Here is an 18,081-nt window from a genome sequence, read left to right as displayed (position 1 = left end):
TCTTTTATCTGAGTGATTACGGCCAAATTCTTCATGACAATCAGACGATGTTGTTTGGGGGATAATTTCCATACTTTCTTACAGCTTTCCCGTATCTGATGAAAAATTAAGCAGACTTTATTTACATCACTCATATTCTCCTAAACTTATATTGTCCATTTCTTACTCTTGTTTCTCTGTCATCCTTTGTCTTGAGGAAGAAACAAGGTACCTCCTTCCGGCAACTACCACTAAATTCTGGGAAATACCAACCACGAAGCACGTCCCGAGGTCTCACCTGCATATAAGGCGGTAGCAATGAGGGCATGTTTTAGTCTGGTGGTATAGCGTCCAGGTGAGTGTTGCTAAAACTGAGAGCAATATCTAGTACGTTGGTGTTAAATTATTACCAGGTTTTTCCATCCATTTAAATATGATTATTCCAGGATGAAATTGTTACTTCCTGAATGTAGTTTGTGATTATTTGATATTAGAAATGGAGTATAAGTACTAGAGGTACAGATAATAGCAGTGGTGTGTAGTGTTGACGATGTAGTGAACAATTGTTAGTGAAAGCTGTAGTTGTAGCTCTCGTTACAACTATATTTCTTAGTAGAATATTATCATGAGCAAAGCTGGTACAACTAAAGATATGGTCTTTGTCATACATGCCCATGGCCTTTGAAGAAGTGAAACGGGCGCCAGAGATGAGAGCTGGCCAACATTTCAACCCGTGTAGCAAGTTTTTAGGAGACCAGTAGTAGAGCCACCGGGCATGGTTGGGGTATTACCCAGGTTTCTCCTCCGCGACATTGTAGTGTTATATGTTGTTGCTATTGGTATCTATCACTGAAGATGATAGGTAATTAATGAAATTTTACTCAGTAACACCCAAACACGGTGTAAAAAAAGTCTTAGTAAGAACATATTTCTGTTCTTTATGCCTCAGATTACGTCAAACTTCACTGCGTACTATTTTTACCCTGAACTTGAATGTTAAAGTTTTAAAAATTTGAAAATTCCGTAGAACAATCATAGATATCTATTCCCAGGATCATTCAGAGATATATAAACCTGGACCATCCAAAGAGTTCCATTCCCCGGACCAATCAGAGAGTTCCATTCCCCGGACCAATGAGAGAGCTCCATTGCCTGGATCAATCAGAGAGCACCATTCCATGAACCAATCAAAGAGTTCAAATTCTTGGACCAATCGGTTCCATTTCCTGGACTCATCACAGAGCTCCATTTTTTTAAAATTTTACCACATTTTCAGGGAATGGAGCTGTGAATTTCTCTGGTGGGATTTCGTCTGAGCAATATATATACCTGGGAAAATGTGCATCATTCACAGTGGAGGAAACTTATCCAACCTATCTGTAATGTCCAGGTACATTATTTTTGCATGCCTGCATTGTGTATGTATATTGTGTACCTGTATTGTCTGTATACATGTTAAATTGTATACCTTCATAGTCAATACACATGCTGAATAAATGTAAAATTTTATGACGATTTTACTTAATAAAACTGAACTGAACCACGTCTTTGTGTTACAGTACCAGCCAAGATGAGGATGATGAACGTGGTGGTGATGGTGGTGCTAGGGTGTTGCGGCCTCACCTCAGGACAGAGCGTAGCAGTAGGTTCTTTATCTTGACATTTTTATTGGCACAGGATGATCTACCCCAGAGAGAGAGAGTTTACATACTCAAGTCTTGATCTTACCACTGTATTCGCCTGCCTGTTTAGATTCAATGTTGTATTCAAAGATGAATATTGTGTAGTTGTTATTTGCATCTGTTGGTTAAATTTACTTTAAGAAGATGAATTTCCCCTCCCACAGGATGATGTCAGTGTATTTCTCCTATAGGACCTCCAGGCGATCTTTGAGCAAGCTATCCAGGGTTCATCTCAAACCACCAAGAGACCCCCAACTCCACCCGCAGTCTCTGGTGGACCTAGTGGACAGTTTCCTGGTTCCAGTGGACAGTTTCCTGGTAGCGGTGGACAGTTTCCTGGTTCCAGTGGACAGTTTCCTGGTAGCGGTGGACAGTTTCCTGGTAGTGGTGGACAGTTTCCTGGTTCCAGTGGACAGTTTCCTGGTAGCGGTGGACAGTTTCCTGGTAGTGGTGGACAGTTTCCTGGTAGCGGTGGACAGTTTCCTGGTAGCGGTGGACAGTTTCCTGGTTCCAGTGGACAGTTTCCTGGTAGCGGTGGACAGTTTCCTGGTAGTGGTGGACAGTTTCCTGGTAGCACAGTTTCCTGGCCAGTTTTCCTGGTAGCAGTGGCCAGTGGACAGTTTCCTGGTAGTGGTGGACAGATTCCTGGTAGCAGTGGCCAGTTTCCTGGTAGCAGTGGCCAGTTTCCTGGTCAACCTCAAAGACCAGGTCGACCAAATAGACCAGGCCGACCTAATAGGCCAATTGAAAGTGGCAGTGGGCAGGGGACATCCTCTGGTAGTGGAGGATGCAAGTTCTTCTGCCAGGTACCAAGTGGACAGTGGGTGCCCTGCTGTTGAGGATATGAAAGTGGTACGTGGGTTTTATTTGTAGTCCTTTTGCCCTTAATTTGAAAAAAAAATATATATAACTGTACTTATGGTATGTTTCAGATTCACTTGGATTACATGTCTTTTAGAATTCATAATATCTGCAAAATTTCAAAATGTTCTCATTTTACTCAATTTACTTCAGTGGAATACTGTACAACATTAGAATGATAGCAATAATAGAGAAGTTTGTGGAAAGTTTGGAATAATTTAATTTTTATCATAAGTGAGAGATGCATTCAAACTTTTGTAAGGATGAAGGAAATATAAGTGAACTGATTAACCCTTATACCATGACTATGGGAGAACCTGACTGCCTTGACAGCTAGGTGGACCGGGTGTGCACTCACCTTATACATAAGGTGAGTGCCTCATCCACTGCACCCTAATAACATCATACATTATAATGGAAACTACTTTAGGTGAATACAATACAGGAAACAAGTATTTACATTTATTTTATCTCAATGTATTTAATATTTACATCAGAAGAATCCACCTGTCAATGTTTAATCATTGGAAAAGTACCAGTGGTGATACAATTAAAGTGTGTAATAATATTAATACAATAAAATACCAGTCTCCCAACTATGAATAAATCTATGTAGTGGTACTGTTCTGTACAAGACCTAACACCCATAATGTAATAATAAATACTAAATAAATGTTTTGCACTGGTAGTTCAGGATAGAATTCCATGTGAAAACAACAAATGAAAAGTTGAATCTATAACATTTAAAGGTGATGTAAAGTAGCAACAGTCTCCTGATGGTTGGTGTTTTCACAGGGGACAACATCCAGTTAATTTGCACTTTTCCAAAAAAGATAACAAATGTTGGTGAAGACACAGGTGTAAGGTACCACAAGTCGTCACAACTTATGCAGGTTGGGGGAAGAGGGATACAGTACAGTATATGCTAAACCAGCTATGTTTGTTATTCTTCTTCCCTTGCGACTTTTGCTGCCTTCCTCTTCGCTCGTTCCAACAGACGGCGTTCTCGTTCATATTCCTTCAATCTCAACACATAACTGAAGTAGAAATCATCCATTACAAGTAAGAAGAAATTGTATCTTACTTCACAGGTTAATAATGTTGGTGAATCAAGTAAATTCCTGTTTCTACTACTATACTTGAAAAGAAATATAATTTTCAAGGTTTAATGTTTAAGAAATAGTGAATATGTGACCGACTCATGTGATGAATGAGAACATCACCACAGTTTTTAAAGAGTACATTTGGTGAGAATGAGTGAGATTGAACCAGGATGATACAGAATACAAACAGTCAAATTGATGTTTACTGATGCTGTTTTATGAGATGAAAAAAAAAAAAGGATTTGGAATACAAGGTAATTGAAATAAAAGCAAGACTGATGACGCAAGAAAGTAATATTGGGCGAAAAAGTGGTTAATGTAGACCCTTGATATAGAGTAACTTGAATTTGTGCAGCTCCCTAAATCCTTCCCAATGAAGCATTAAAATAATGGCATTTACTAAACTTGGGGAAATTGAAATACAGTACTGTACTAGAGGACTGCAGAAAAACTGTATGGCAAACCCTCAACATCTGAGGGTGTTACATTTTGGAAATCAAAGATGTGAAAGTTAATTAAGTGAACTATCACCCTAAGCCTATGGGAAAAAGAGGGTTAGGTAGACTGTTCCCATAGACACCTGACTGAAGGTTCACGGCTGACAAAAAAATGTGTATAAATGCAATAAACTTTTTAGTTCTGAAGAATAAATTACTTAAAAATGACAGAAAAATGTACTGAAGTAAAACGTATTAGCAGATAGCTTAGTTCTGTGAGACCTTCATGTGGTGAAGGTTAGTGAAAGAGTGGGAGAGCCTGGTGTGCCTACATCCAAAGTCACACACCACAAGATGGGGTGTTAGTGCCCAGCATGGAGGGATGATAACATGGGCCTTTAAATATTACAAAGTCTGCATGCCTTTCCCACACATTGTTGTTCTTACCATGAATTTAAAGTGAAATTCCTTAAAAAGAGATACACCAAGTGCATAAATTAAATACAGTACCGGTACAAATAGGGATCCTAATTACTGACCAACAAAGTTCTCTGTAGATAGCATTTCAGTAAAATATTTTTAAAACACTTAATAGTATATCTAGGGATAAGCTTGAGAATATTCGGTAATTTACGTACACAGGTCAACTACGACGACTACCTAACTAATTACTCAAACAAATATATTGTATTCAGGTGGGGGGCCTCCTTAGTGATGGAGGGCCTTGTGCAGCTGCACATAGCTGGAGCCAGCCCTGGACATCCACTGTACTTATCAGAACTATGGCATCACTGAAGGGAGTCCACTGGATAGCATATATAAAAAATCTACTTACTCGTCATATTCACAATTAAGATACTCGTGCTTTTCGTGTGCACACTGGTAGGTGAACGGCCACACCCTTTCCCGACACGCCCGGTGCTTGATGGCCAGATGTGCGCAGTAGTCCCGCTTATCCAGGGGCAGCTGCACCGACTCCATTTGCTCCTTTGTGGCTAACTTTACTGTTGATAAAGCAATATAACATAATACCAGAAATATGGAAGATAATCTAAATAATTACATGCCATCTCCATGGATATTAGCCCTCGTTTAACGATCATTTCACTTAATGATGAGTTTTTAGGAATGCAACCCCATCGTTAAACAAGGGATACCTGTACTTGATATCCCAGCCTTTATAACAAGAACCATCTTTAGAGTTGACAAATTCAAGGTATTATTTCCCAGTTCTGACACTAGATCCATAAACTACAAATAAATACCCAAGATTGTTAATTATTGGTGCCTCTGTACTTAACATTACCGCTTAATTTTATAAAATGTTCGGTAATGACCAGTAGAGAGCATATCTTGATAACAGAACATAAAAACATCCGAGGAGCTTTCTATATATTTATTGCTATCTGTAATAACTGGCCACAGGGCAATTATGGTCTTGGTTTATGACATCAACCAAAACCCAAACCAGGAAGTTTAAGTCTGGTAAGTTTGAGTTATTAGTAATGGTACAGACCTGCCTGCCAGTATAATAGACACTGTTATATTACCGGCCTGGGGCACAATAACCACCACTCCTAACACACCTTAACACCAACACCATAGTAGTAAAAACAAACTACTTTTATCATAAACACAAGCTGAAAGTAATGTTCAAAAACTTCTTCATTCTCTAACTTTACAATGATACTTGACTTTATAACTTATGATTACATTTGATAGTATTTTTAGCATTAACTACGGTCTTAGATGTCTTTACCCCTTTCCTTCCTGCCCTCAGAGAAGCCATAAAGAGGGTCAAATGTTGGTTCCTTAGTGTAGTCCGGCGTGGTCGCTGGGTCACCTATGTAGTGGGAGAATACATGTCCCATCTTCGGGGGGAAAATTTGGAGGAATATCCCTGATGTGAGAGGCTGAGTGAGATAAAACAGCTGAGTTATGATGCACCGAGACCAATGTGTCCTCTACCGGTCTCTCTCACAACCTTCCTAATAACAAGAGTAAAGATATGCGCAAAGTTTAATAATACACTGTAAAATGAGTTTATTATCTATTTATATTGTTAAAATGATCTATTAATCTTTTTTAGACTTCATCATTAATCTCAGAAAGTTGGTGAGATAAGCATAATAAATATTTTTGGTTATGTTTTAATACTTGAATGTTGTCAGAGAGAATGTAAACAGTGTGTTGTATCTTGTGAATTATTTACGTTAATATATGTTGTGTTTAGCTCGTGTAGGAGATGAAGGGAGAAGAATTACCTCTAAAATATATACATCATCATTAGTTTACCTCTATAACGATGAATAATTACGTGGCTCTCCAGGCTATTGGTAGAGGAGCTTATGGGTAAGTTGTTGAGTGAGATAGATTCATAAGTTTCTAGCGTTTAGAAAATATTATTGAATTAAAATACTCAAAGACACTATTCTTGGTAAGGTTGGTTCATCTGATCGTCAATTATATAATGTTTGATATTTCTTGTGCATTTATATTGTCATTAAGACTTGTAAATAACGTTTCCACAGTTATGTCCATTTCTATCAACTTCTGGCGTTAGTCTAAAAAAAAAAGGCCTACCTAACCAACAACCAGACAAATCCACAGCCATCATGACCACACGTACATGATTTGTTACTTGTCATGGATCTCTACCTCCTCTTTCCCTTGACAGCAATGTGTACCTGTACCGACGCTTATCAGATCATAAGCAAGTGGTCATTAAAAAGATCCCGTTGGAGTCCATAACTACAGCTGAGTGTGAGGTGAGTCATCCAGGACTTAAGCTTATTTTAGTCATATTGTTGAAAGATTTTTGTAGAATGAAGTTATGATTTGGTAAATTTGTTTAGTATTGAAATAATGTTAAATAAATCTCAAATACATCAATATTCACTTTACATGTAGGACAGTACTGTACAGTATGTTAAAACAATGTGATTACCTGTATACTGTACTGTTCTTGTTTATGGTAAAAACCCAAGCAAGACTAGGGAGTCACGTGCTTACCCTACTGAAGCTATCTGGAGTGTAGGTCAAGGAAGTATTGTCACTCAAGTGGAAATAAGTATCTAATGGTTGTTATTTTCAGTTGACAAAGAATGAAGTCCGGGTGTTAGCAATGCTTCAGCACCCAAATATTATAGAATATTATGAAAACTACCTGGATAACAACACCATGATGATTGTGATGGAGTATGCACCTGGAGGTAACCTTTATGATTATCTCCGCTCTCATGGAGAAGGCAACTTACTTCAGGAGGAGGTTAGTTTTGGCAGACTAATAAAGCAAGTTGTTGTTTGTGAAAGAATTACCTGGTATATAATAAAAGAAAGAAATTAACTGTGAACATAATTATCTCTCTTGATTTCTATTTATAATCTCTGAATCTTTCTGTCCATTGGTATGAGCATCTCTATTGAGCTGTTCTCATCTGTATGGGGTATAAATTAAATAATGAATCCCATATAAAAATCACAAGTGTATAAATAAGAACTGAGTAAGTAAACCTTAAGAGATGTGCCGGCAGCATGTTAAGTGTACCTCGGCAAACCACCAATAAAAAGCTGGGCTGTATTATTCTCACCCTCAGTCAAGATGTTACCATGTGCCTTACTGGCTGTATTACGGATCTTCAGTCTTGATATGGCAGTAGACGTTAGCATCTTTATGGATTGTATAGATTAGGAATTTTAAGTCAAGATCATGATTTTTATTTGCGGTTTATTAATATTTATATTTTTTATTTATATCGTATAATTTTTTTCAGAATGTATTGCACCTGTTCTGTCAGCTAGTTCATGGGATGCAGCACATTCATGAGAGCAACATTCTTCACAGAGACATCAAGTCTAACAACATTCTTCTTGATCGATCACATCGTATAGTTAAAATTGGTGACTTTGGGATATCTAAGATTCTGAGCAGGTGAGAGTAACGAGAGGTTTTTATTTCCCATGCTGGAAACTGAAGTCACTTTAGGCTTGTAAAGTCCCAAACAATATTCCTGTTGCCTCTTCTGCTGCTCCATGAACCCCGAGATTCAGACTCTTGAATCTGAAGCATTTATGGACAGAATAAGACATCAATGTTTACTGCTTCGGGTTCACGGGTCAGACTCTCGGGGTTCGTGGGGCAGCAGGTGAGGCAATAGGACTGTTGTTTGCGACTCTCTTTCATTTAGCTTTTTGTTGTCCAGAAAAACATTATGAAAACTAAAGTGTCTTAAATTATGTCACTCTTAGGTAACAGTAGTCACTTTGTAGTCATCCAAATAATGAAATAACAGAAGCAAGGTTACAGTATGTTCACATTGTTCAAGGGTTTCATACATTATACAGTATCTGTAAAATAAACACCTGGTACAGTAGCTAGCTAATCTCCATCAGTCATTATAAACACACTGGCCAGGTGATTTTTTTTGAGATTGTGATGTTTTGAAAATAAATGAAAGTTGACTATATGCTGTACCAACCTGCCTCACACACACTGTATTGATTGTGAGAATACTGTATAAATTATGGTTGATTAAGGGCTTACAAAATTGTGTGGATAGATGATTGATTAACAATTTTAGCACTGTACTGTTTATTGAATCACTGTGGGTATTGCACTTAGAGACAACTTATATCTCCATTATTTCTGATTCATTAATACAAGTACAATAGTTGATAGTTAATGTCTTTTAAATTGGCAGTAAGAGCAAGGCACACACTGTTGTTGGCACCCCGTGTTACCTATCCCCGGAGTTGTGCCAGGAGAAACCATACAACCAAAAGAGTGACATCTGGGCGCTGGGGTGTGTACTGTACGAGATGCTGACATTGAGACGAGCGTTTGAAGCTAAGGTAAGTTAGTGTGCCGCCTAGATGAGAGGTACAGTACAGTTGTGCATCAGTGTCTGTTTGGATGTTTGTTTACCAGTTAGTGTTGTGAAGTTAGGTAAGTTAGATTTTATTGGATGGGCTATATACTGTAAGTGTGTGAATGTATTAGCACACTTTTGAATGAGTCATCAGTCATGAATTGGGACAAATATATAAGATGGATGAAATAGAAATTACTGTCTTATATTGGAATTTTTTTTAATGGTTATAAAAATAAATGGACCCCAAACTTCCAGGTTAATCATTATTGTGTAATGGAATATATAAAACCTAACACTAGATGTACTTAACAAAAATACAGAACTGTACTGTACAGGGGTCCCCGAAATACATCACAATTAGGGACCAAATTCATGCGACTTAAAACATAATGACGTTAAGCGTGGAATTTTCCCGCATAAGAATACAGTACGTGGAAATACAGGGGAATATGGATCATAAGAGCATTTACATAGCCAATGCAACACAAAGCATAGCAATTTCTCCCATAACAGATAATGTAATAAGGTAAGAATAGGAACCCAATTTTTAAGTCTTTTTTACTTATAGAATAGAGAAGGTTTTTGTGATATTAAAAAATGATGCAAACAGAAAAGCAATTTTTAGTCTACATACAAGCATTTCTAGTGGGAAAAAATTTATTGGACAAAAGCAGATGATTTTAAACACTTTAAAAAGATTTAACATTAACCTTTAACCTCCAACTTATAAATTTGTTTATTTTACTTTGAGAAGTGGATGAATTCACCTTGTTTACTACACCTTATTGTGTCCAATTTAATAGCCAGCGGAATACTCATACACTTTTCTCTCCCCTCACCTCCTGCACATGTTCTTGTACAGTACTACTCTTGTCACTCATTATTGAAGACTGCAAGGATAAATACAGATATAGTTGATGCTGAGTGTGAAGTTCAACCACTACTCACAGTGTGATGGAACACAATGGGAGCAAGAATCAAATTCCGATGATGTTTATAGTCCTAAGTCAAGTGAGTCAAAAGCGACGCAACAACGTTAGTGCAGGAAACTTGTATTTTGTGTTCTTCATTTAGTCAATGGTGCCAGTGTGAAACGTGTAGTGGGGTCCCCCTGTATACAGTACAGTACATAACATAAAATGGTGTTCTAATTATATCATATCATCTGAGACCCAACAGCAAGTTATTTTTGTATTACGGAAAGATTAATGAACCTAATGACCTCGTTCTGCTTCAGACACTGCCGGCCCTCATCATGAAGATTATGCGTGGTATATTTGCCCCCATCCATCCTCACTACAGTGCCGAGATGAGGTCCCTCGTCCATCTACTGCTCCACATGGACCCGACACAACGGCCCAATATCCATCAGGTCATTAGTCAGCCATTAATATTCCCAACGCTATTTACTCTCCATAGAGATCTTGGGATGGTTCGCTGCGTCTCTAGGTCAGTGGAATATTCACCTGAACGTAATACTATATTGTGTATGGTGCCATTATAAAATAGAAAGATCCCCAGTGTTAGATCCAGCTCTTACTGTCTGTGCTGTTAAAAGCTTACCATAAAATTGACTGTGGTTATATTCACTGTATTCAAGTTCTAGGAGTCAGGCTGAGACATCTTGGAGTTGATCCCAGTTGACGTAGGTAATGTGAAGGGAAGTATCTTGCTGTAGAATTGGAATACAGTAATCTGATCATCACCTTGCTCAGTAGTTTGAGTTCATTGTATTTTATTTAGACCAGATAACTGAAGGAATGATACAATAGTAAATATAATGGTTGGTAATATATGTAATGTAGTACTGTATAGTAATGAGGTGAGAAGAGTATTTGTATAGTATAGTATTGATCAAGAGGAAGTTAATAGTGAATGTGAATACAATTAAGTTAATGAAAATAAGAAAGATCGAAGGCAGAGATATAAATATTAGTTTGAATGGAGACAGGGTAGAGCAAGTGATATGTTCAGATACCTGCATGTGTTTGGATTGTTTAATTTTTTTAATTTGGATAAACTTTTTAATCCTAATATTCCTTGTATTTATAATTATTCCAGCTTCTTGTCTTCATCATTAAAGCTTCTAGAATTTTCAGGAACATATTTATGAGAATATGTATTGTATAAATTAAAGCTGTTAGAGATTTTATATTTTAAATTATAAAAAATCTGTAACAATTCATTGATTGAGTACAAAGATTAATTAAAATAACATAGAGTGGTTTAATGAGATATTACTTGAGCAAAATTCAGTGTTGATGTTTTTATGAGCTCGTGTTTGAGGATTCAGTATATTGTGGGTTATTTATACTCTACTTGGTGTACTGTAGGCCACATCGCTTGTCATCGGTGGGCACACGGGCTCGGTCATCACGTGGAAGTGAGGATTCTACAGATAAAGAGAGAACAGAGGGAGAGAAGAAGACTTCAAATGAGGAACTTAAAGCCAGTGAGAAAAGGTTACCACAGCCAGATCCACAAATTACTGCCTCTGTGTTTTGTTGGTCTCCTCTTGGCTCCCCAGTGAGGTAAGGGGCCATTTAGTAGACTGTTTGTACAAGTTAAGGGTATGTGGAAGTAGGTGTGTGTGTGTGTGAGAGAGAGTTTTGCACTGCACCCCTGTAACATTCTCCCTCCCTTTCTTTGGGTTACTGTGTCCCTTGATCCACACCACAAGAGTGAAAGAGGAGTAAAGATGATTCTTCACTTGATTGCTAGGATTTATTCTTCACCTTATCATATATTAGATATATATTTTGTGGGGTCATCTTGTTTTGGTTTTTTTGTACTGTATTTGAGCATAAAGGATGAGTTTAGTTTTGGCTCCAGATATGATAGAATTGGAGGGAACAACATTTTAGAGAGATACTGTACTAAGCTGCAAGGGTTCAGGAAAAGTGGAAGTACCTGACTGTGAAGTGAGAGAGTTATAATAATTGAAATAAGCTCATAATTTCATACAGATTGTCTATAGGTGATTGTGCAGGAGAGGTGGTCCAGGTGGCTGCCAGCAAGACTCACCTTGCTGGGGTGACCAGTGTGGGACATGTGGTTCTCTGGGAGGCTCAAGAACAAAAGTCCAAAGACATCAAAGGTGAGATAAGATGTGAACAGAGAATGGTTTTAAGACATGACAAGTTGAGATGAACAAATAAAATTTTAAAAGAGAATAAATAGAAAATCAGTTAAGAAAGATAATGGGATAAATCTTTAAGGAAACTGATCATTCACAGTACGTAGGGGTGAGTGTATGAGGGAATTCAAGAATGTAAAAATTATAAGACCATGGAAAATCCATGTTTTTAAAAACTATCAACTCCCATTTTTTGTGTTCAGCACATTTCAGGTTACAGCCAACTTGGGAAATGAGTTGACAGAGTTGGCCACTCTGTTATAGTGTACCGCTGTAGTCCACACTACCACTTAGTTATTGTTTTTTGCTGTCGGAATGCATGACAATAGACTTGAAAGACTTGACGCTAAATCAGATGTGCAGAGTATTGTACTTACTAAAAATGTATCTAGGTAGGACTTTAAGTACTGTCATTTCTTTTATTTACATTTGTTATTTTACTTTCTCTGTCTTTTTTATTTTGAATACCTCTGTATTGGACATTTATTGCAGGTGCTGGTACTGGTAATGACGAAGTTCCTTTTATTTCGTCTGTTTTGAGGTCTCCAGCATTTGTCAGTGTGGTGCAGGTGGCGTGTGGTGATGGCTTTATAGCATGTGTCACAGGTCAGTGGTGGAGGTACTGTATAGGGAATTAACTTAGTGTTACCGTATCAAGATTATTTTGCAGCAGTATATTTGATGTAGAGGTAAAAGTGAAATCTTGTAGGTTTATTGATAATTTCATAAGATATTGCTATCTTCATACCTAACCAAGTTCAGCTAGTGTTATGTTATGTCAGTTAGTCTCATATTCAGACATCTCAAACTCTCCAGCCATATTTATCTCCCAAGGAAACTATTTCTCAATGAAATGCAGGGTCCATTTGAACAACTAAAGGAACTGCATACATAATTTATATCCTTATAAGTACGATATAAATATATTTACCCATGTTACCATTTGTCGTGTGTGGAGATGAGGGTGTGGGAATGGGAAGCATAAGTTGCGTGAATTAGCCAAATTTATCACCCATGAGGTTTTCTTGTATTACCTAAAGGATTTTCTTTATTTTGACAGACCAAGGTATTCTCTTAACCAGTGGTGTCGGGACTTCTGGAAGCTTAGGTCACGGCAATACGAGTGATGTGACACAGTTGAGGATCGTAGAATCACTTCTGGGTGTTTCTGTGAAGCAGGTTGCCTGTGGATCAGCACATGTAGTAGCAGTGTCTGTTGACCATCAAGTGTATGCTTGGGGCTGTGGCAATAATGGTAAATACAGTTAAATTCAACCATTTTGAAATATCAATTAAAGTAGAAATTAAATATGAAAAAATAAGGCTTCATCTAGGATGGAATCTTCCCTTCTAGAGATGGTAGTTTTGTGAGTAGCCTCTAATTCCCCAGATCTGTCTGATATGCTCCTGTCACATCACACAACTGAACATCACCCATCACCAGCATGGATATATTGTACATTGCAGTATACTGTATAAATTTATATATACAGTAATCTTTATTATTAATAGTGACTTTTAATGCATATACTGTGTAGGTCGACTAGGCATAGGATCCCGCATGACACAACTGTGGCCACAGCATGTAGATATTCAGAATTCAGAACCACAAGTGACGGGTGTTGTGGCAGGGCATGACTGTTCCTTCTTGACAACTACATCTGGTGTTCTGTTAGCCAGTGGCTCTAATAGGTCAGTAATAAAGTCTATTGTATTGGAATTTATTTTACACTAATGATCCTCTTTCATGCAAGCATAGTCCATGCCAAACAGGTGCTGAGATAATGAATTTGTTGCATTAATAATCCTTCATAAAGAACCTTTCCTAAAATGTTGTCATCAGTAACAGTTTTTGGTATTAACCTATTTTTTTGAAGAGTGACAATAGATATTCACTGTTATTAATTTTTCTTAGGATTAATAAGTTGTGTTTGGATGAGACTGACCTGGCTGGATGTGAGACCCTGAAGCAGATAGAAGATGTGGCAACATTTGTGCCGGTGTGTTCAAAGCCTCTTGCTAACTCTGTCATCATCAAGGTTGCTGCTGGCCTTAACCATTCCATCTTTGTGACGGGTGAGACTTGAGGGAAACACACCACATACCCCTTCACTATGAGGATGCCACTTTTAATATCTTATTTAGTTAATGCCAGACAATTCTATTCAGCTTGAAGGTGACCCCATGCACAACGGGTTAAGAAGTTCACAGTATGAGGGTGATGATCTTTACCACTTCTTGCTCCTCAGTTTTATTGGTTCTCTTTAGAGGTATTTTATATTGCAGTTCTGAATTATCATAGTTTTTTCTTTTTTGTACAACTTTCTTTATGTTTGAACTTACTGTATTTACTATGAGTGTAGGAGGAAGGTGCACATGCAATAAAGTGGCTCTTGTGTGACTGGTTTATTGCCTCACTTGATAAATTAAGTGTTAACACAGCCAGTTTAATCTTGTACTAATATTTTAAAAGTTTATGTTTACTGTCTTAATATTTATAACTTGTTCAAAATAATGAAGTGTAAATTTTCCAAGAAAATATTGTTTTACCTGCTATGATAAGCATTTCAAAAGCTATATTTTTCTTCTTCTCATATGAATTTTTGTTGATCCATGGTATTACAGATGCTGGTGAAGTTTTTTCTGCTGGAAAGAATACTTACGGCCAGTTGGGTCACCTCGGGTCACAGAACCCACGGGTGCCTGCCCGGGTCATGGACCCAGTTGCCCGTGCCCAGGTGGCACATGTTGAATGTGGTAAAGATTTCTCCGTAGCTGTAACACAAGGCAAGTCATATAATCTTTGTCAGCGAGTAAGTTTGACGGAAGTGTGTTAGATTTACATTACAGTATTATCCTGTGACTCAATACCTACCAGCAATCACTATTGCTTAAGATTCAATGTTAAATTATCTGTTTTAAGTTCCCTGTCACTGCAGTCATTTTTTTTTTCATTGTAAAATTCTCTTGTTTCTGTTGATTTCCTGGCCATCAATTTCTAGTGTTACTACGGCTCTTACACTGCCATCATAAACATGCCTTCACTTTTCATGGTTTCTGAATCCAATTCCACATCATCATCATCATCGTCATCATCATCACCACCATTTTATACTTATTTTCCACACTTGTGTGGGTTGATGTTAAATAGTACACTGTATTTTACATCACAGTAATAGAGTTTGTTGTAAAATTTACCTGATAGTGTCAGTGACTATCATCAACCAGAGCCAGAGAAGTAGCTGAGAAATTCAAATCAGGTGTTTTACATTGTTAAGTTTAGAATTGTGGTGTTCCCTGTCTAATTATAATACTAGTAGAAAAGTAGGAGAGAAGTAAATGGCTGAAAGACACAAGGGAGGGATGACAAGAAGAACAGAGAATGGGAGAAAAGCCATTTTTTTGAATATATTTTAAGAGATACAGAAAATATTAAACCAAATTATGGTGCAGAAAGAGAATGTGGTCCCCCCTCCCCTGTAAAAGAAAAGAAGCTCATGTAATAAATTTTGTTTTCTTAAATGTCAGTCAATAAGATGAGAGAGGCAACTAGGAGGGAAGAACCACCCTTAAGAAAGTCCCCTGTTGAGTCCAAATATGATTATATATCTACAGTTGTGGAAGAAATAGGATTCCTTAAATGGAAATATTTATTCATGCAAAGGGATTTCTTCTCTTTCCATTTTTTACTGAGATATGCCACCTCATTTGCTATGTGTATGCCTCACATGTTATCGTCTTTGCAAGTTTAGTTTCAAGGCATTGCTTAGAGAAACTATGACTGCATGACTAACAGTATTTGGATTATTTACTTTTACAGTAAGAAAACTTTTGTAATGCTGGCCAGGTCACAGGGACTAATCAGGAAATCAGCTAACGTTCCCTATATCTCTTGTGATGTTTATCATATATTCTTGTTGTTTTGTAACCAACACCACATTTGATTTGTGTTGTGCATTACTAGTGTGATGAACTATACTCCCTTTGGGCTTAAATGATACTTTAACTCTCATATCTTGGGAACCTTATTAGGCCACCCTTTCACTTGGCTCATAACACCTTAGTTTCATCATTTTGCTGAATTTTTAAAGGAATAGATATAGATGTACCTGTTGTGTAATGATAACTTTAGAAAAATTACAGCACCTCACAATAAAAAGCAATATTGATTAGGTTTAGGTGTAAAAGTTTCAAAGTAAATTATATTATACATATATAGATTCATCGAATGTCTTGTGTTTCATTTGCTATATTTCTGTCCTCAGACGGCCGAGTTTACTCCTGGGGCGGTAAAAGGGAACTTAAGGCAGCTGTTGATGCCCCAAGTAAAAACAAAATGTTGATGAGCGATCCTGTGGGTGAAAGTGCTCGTCCTGTGCTGGTAGAACTCCGGCATATGATCAAAGGGAATGTGACAATAGCTGCTGCACAAGATACTGTACTTCTTTGTCACAAAAGATAACCACACATCATAATTTCCTACATTAAAAGCATAGCCTCAACAGCTATGCTTTTAATGTAGGAAAGTATACTGTGATGGAGATAGATTATTTACCTTGTACGATTTATGACAGACTGCAAAGTAAGATTGAATTATGATTGTACCCAAAGGAAGTAGAAGATTCAGAAGTTAGAAATTGTATGGTTGCTTGGTTGTGTAATTACCTACCCACCATGACACCGTGTAATTGAGGAAATTGTTTCTTTTAGTCATTGATGCATAATATGTTTTTGCACACCCAGTAGAGGAAAGTGAAATAAAAGAGAATTCAGAGATTTTTTTAAAAGTTGTTTTAGAATTTTATTGAGTGTAGGGGTGTGTGACTAACATATTGCCTAACACAAATTTGTAAGGATAATTTTGTATCGACCCCACATGTTGCTTAATATATTTTAAATATAACATGTATAATTATAGAAGGATACAATTCTGTTTATAAAGAAATTCAGTTTGTGATTTTATTATTATTTTAGAGGCCGCCTGTGTTTATCTTTGTGGAGTTTCTAGTTAAAAATTTTATACATCATCATTGTATTAACACAGCCTCAGTGGTATAGTGGTTAGTGAATGAGTGAGTTGTTCTACTCTACTGGGCAGCGTGTCATCCCATGGTGCACTGAGCAGGTTCCCATGACAACCTGGTCAAGTGGTGGGGGTAGAGAAAAACTACACCAAACTGATAGTCATTTAGCCAGCCATGTGAGTAGGAAGTATTACATGATACAGTGTATTGTATTGACCTGAGTTGTATTATATATTTGTATTGCCATATCTAAAATCAAATGTGCCTTAGTAGATTATCTCCATTAACTACTTCACTCTGATGACACTACTTTTAATACTCTTTTATTTTGCTTATGCTAGACTGGGAAAAGCAAAAAATACAATATAATATTTTAATACAATGATCTTGTATTTATAACATATCTAATGAATGTTGACTGATTGTGAATTGTGTGTGAAGCAACGAGGGCGTACCAGATATTGTGGAGGGGGAATATTATCTGTGAGAGCACATCAGGTACAGTAGTGAGAATGAAAGAATAGCAGAGATTAAGAGGAGAAGCTCCGTGTGTGTGTGTGTGTAGTGGTGACCTGTGGTGTAACGGTCAGCATGCTTGTCTCATGAGTGATTGGACCTTGGTTTAATCCCCGGGGCAGGCGCAAAACTATGGGCAAGTTTCTTTACATCATTAGCCTCTGTGTACCCACCAGTAATTTGGGACCTGGATGTTAATTGATTTGCAGAGCATGTGCTGGGGTAATGGTTAGCCAGTGCAGTGGACGAGTTATCTGGTCTTCTTGGATTATTCCTTGACACTGGGCCACACAGTTCATTAACTTAAGGTGTGGTTGTTGTGTTGGTGAAAGCTTCTGCACTTTAAACAATTCACACCAAGGTGGCCCTAGGACCGGCCATCTTCAAACATGAGGGGCAATCATCAAATTAAAATGTATGTCTGTGTGTCCACTTTTGATTCTGATTACTCTGCATTATAACAGTCAATGGC

General features: G+C 37.4%; 3 protein-coding genes across 5 annotated transcripts; 2 read left to right on the top strand and 1 right to left on the bottom strand.

Annotated features, from left to right (window-relative positions):
• Positions 1-75: 75 nt before the first annotated feature.
• Positions 76-3,210, top strand: LOC121857312 (41 kDa spicule matrix protein-like). Of its 3 annotated transcripts, XM_042353314.1 has the most exons (5): positions 449-1,369; positions 1,539-1,621; positions 1,853-2,126; positions 2,169-2,231; positions 2,289-3,210. In XM_042353314.1, the coding sequence occupies exons 2-5, from the start codon at positions 1,550-1,552 to the stop codon at positions 2,498-2,500; spliced, it is 621 nt and encodes a 206-aa protein (XP_042209248.1). In that variant the 5' UTR covers positions 449-1,369; positions 1,539-1,549; the 3' UTR covers positions 2,501-3,210. The 3 variants fall into 3 exon arrangements, with proteins under 3 accessions (XP_042209247.1, XP_042209248.1, XP_042209245.1); XM_042353313.1 differs by lacking the exon at positions 449-1,369 and adding an exon at positions 76-334 and having other exon boundaries at positions 1,853-2,231; XM_042353311.1 differs by having other exon boundaries at positions 485-1,369; positions 1,853-2,231.
• On the bottom strand, positions 2,972-6,062 carry LOC121857313 (NADH dehydrogenase [ubiquinone] 1 beta subcomplex subunit 7-like). The gene is made up of 3 exons (XM_042353315.1): positions 5,822-6,062; positions 4,898-5,066; positions 2,972-3,559 (listed from the first exon to the last, which is right to left on the bottom strand). Exons 1-3 carry the CDS (start codon positions 5,931-5,933, stop codon positions 3,466-3,468), a joined length of 375 nt encoding a protein of 124 aa, XP_042209249.1. The 5' UTR covers positions 5,934-6,062; the 3' UTR covers positions 2,972-3,465.
• Positions 6,063-6,209: 147 nt separating this feature from the next.
• LOC121857310 (serine/threonine-protein kinase Nek8-like) lies at positions 6,210-17,475 on the top strand. The gene is made up of 14 exons (XM_042353307.1): positions 6,210-6,414; positions 6,740-6,830; positions 7,157-7,330; positions 7,836-7,993; positions 8,763-8,913; positions 10,171-10,382; positions 11,267-11,464; positions 11,900-12,030; positions 12,562-12,675; positions 13,130-13,324; positions 13,608-13,761; positions 13,985-14,145; positions 14,695-14,856; positions 16,335-17,475. The coding sequence occupies exons 1-14, from the start codon at positions 6,368-6,370 to the stop codon at positions 16,529-16,531; spliced, it is 2,145 nt and encodes a 714-aa protein (XP_042209241.1). The 5' UTR covers positions 6,210-6,367; the 3' UTR covers positions 16,532-17,475.
• The last annotated feature ends 606 nt before the right edge of the window (positions 17,476-18,081 follow it).

This window comes from Homarus americanus, unplaced genomic scaffold (genome assembly GCF_018991925.1).
Source record: "Homarus americanus isolate GMGI-L3 unplaced genomic scaffold, GMGI_Hamer_2.0 scaffold20465, whole genome shotgun sequence".
Lineage (NCBI taxonomy): Eukaryota > Metazoa > Arthropoda > Malacostraca > Decapoda > Nephropidae > Homarus > Homarus americanus.
The sequence above is the reverse complement of the archived record's forward strand: the minus strand, read 5'-3'. Positions and strand labels throughout refer to the sequence as shown.

Coding starts and splice junctions, on each gene's coding strand:
- LOC121857310 (XM_042353307.1), top strand. CDS start 6,368: ATGAATAATTACGTGGCTCTCCAGGCTATTGGTAGAGGAGCTTATGG. Junction 6,415..6,739: donor ATTGGTAGAGGAGCTTATGG/GTAAGTTGTTGA, acceptor TTCCCTTGACAG/CAATGTGTACCTGTACCGAC. Junction 6,831..7,156: donor TAACTACAGCTGAGTGTGAG/GTGAGTCATCCA, acceptor TGTTATTTTCAG/TTGACAAAGAATGAAGTCCG.
- LOC121857312 (XM_042353313.1), top strand. CDS start 1,550: ATGAGGATGATGAACGTGGTGGTGATGGTGGTGCTAGGGTGTTGCGGC. Junction 1,622..1,852: donor CCTCAGGACAGAGCGTAGCA/GTAGGTTCTTTA, acceptor TTTCTCCTATAG/GACCTCCAGGCGATCTTTGA. Junction 2,232..2,288: donor TAGTGGTGGACAGTTTCCTG/GTAGCACAGTTT, acceptor GACAGTTTCCTG/GTAGTGGTGGACAGATTCCT.
- LOC121857313 (XM_042353315.1), bottom strand. CDS start 5,933: ATGGGACATGTATTCTCCCACTACATAGGTGACCCAGCGACCACGCCG. Junction 5,067..5,821: donor TGAGGGCAGGAAGGAAAGGG/GTAAAGACATCT, acceptor CTTTATCAACAG/TAAAGTTAGCCACAAAGGAG. Junction 3,560..4,897: donor CTTAATTGTGAATATGACGA/GTAAGTAGATTT, acceptor TTTCTACTTCAG/TTATGTGTTGAGATTGAAGG.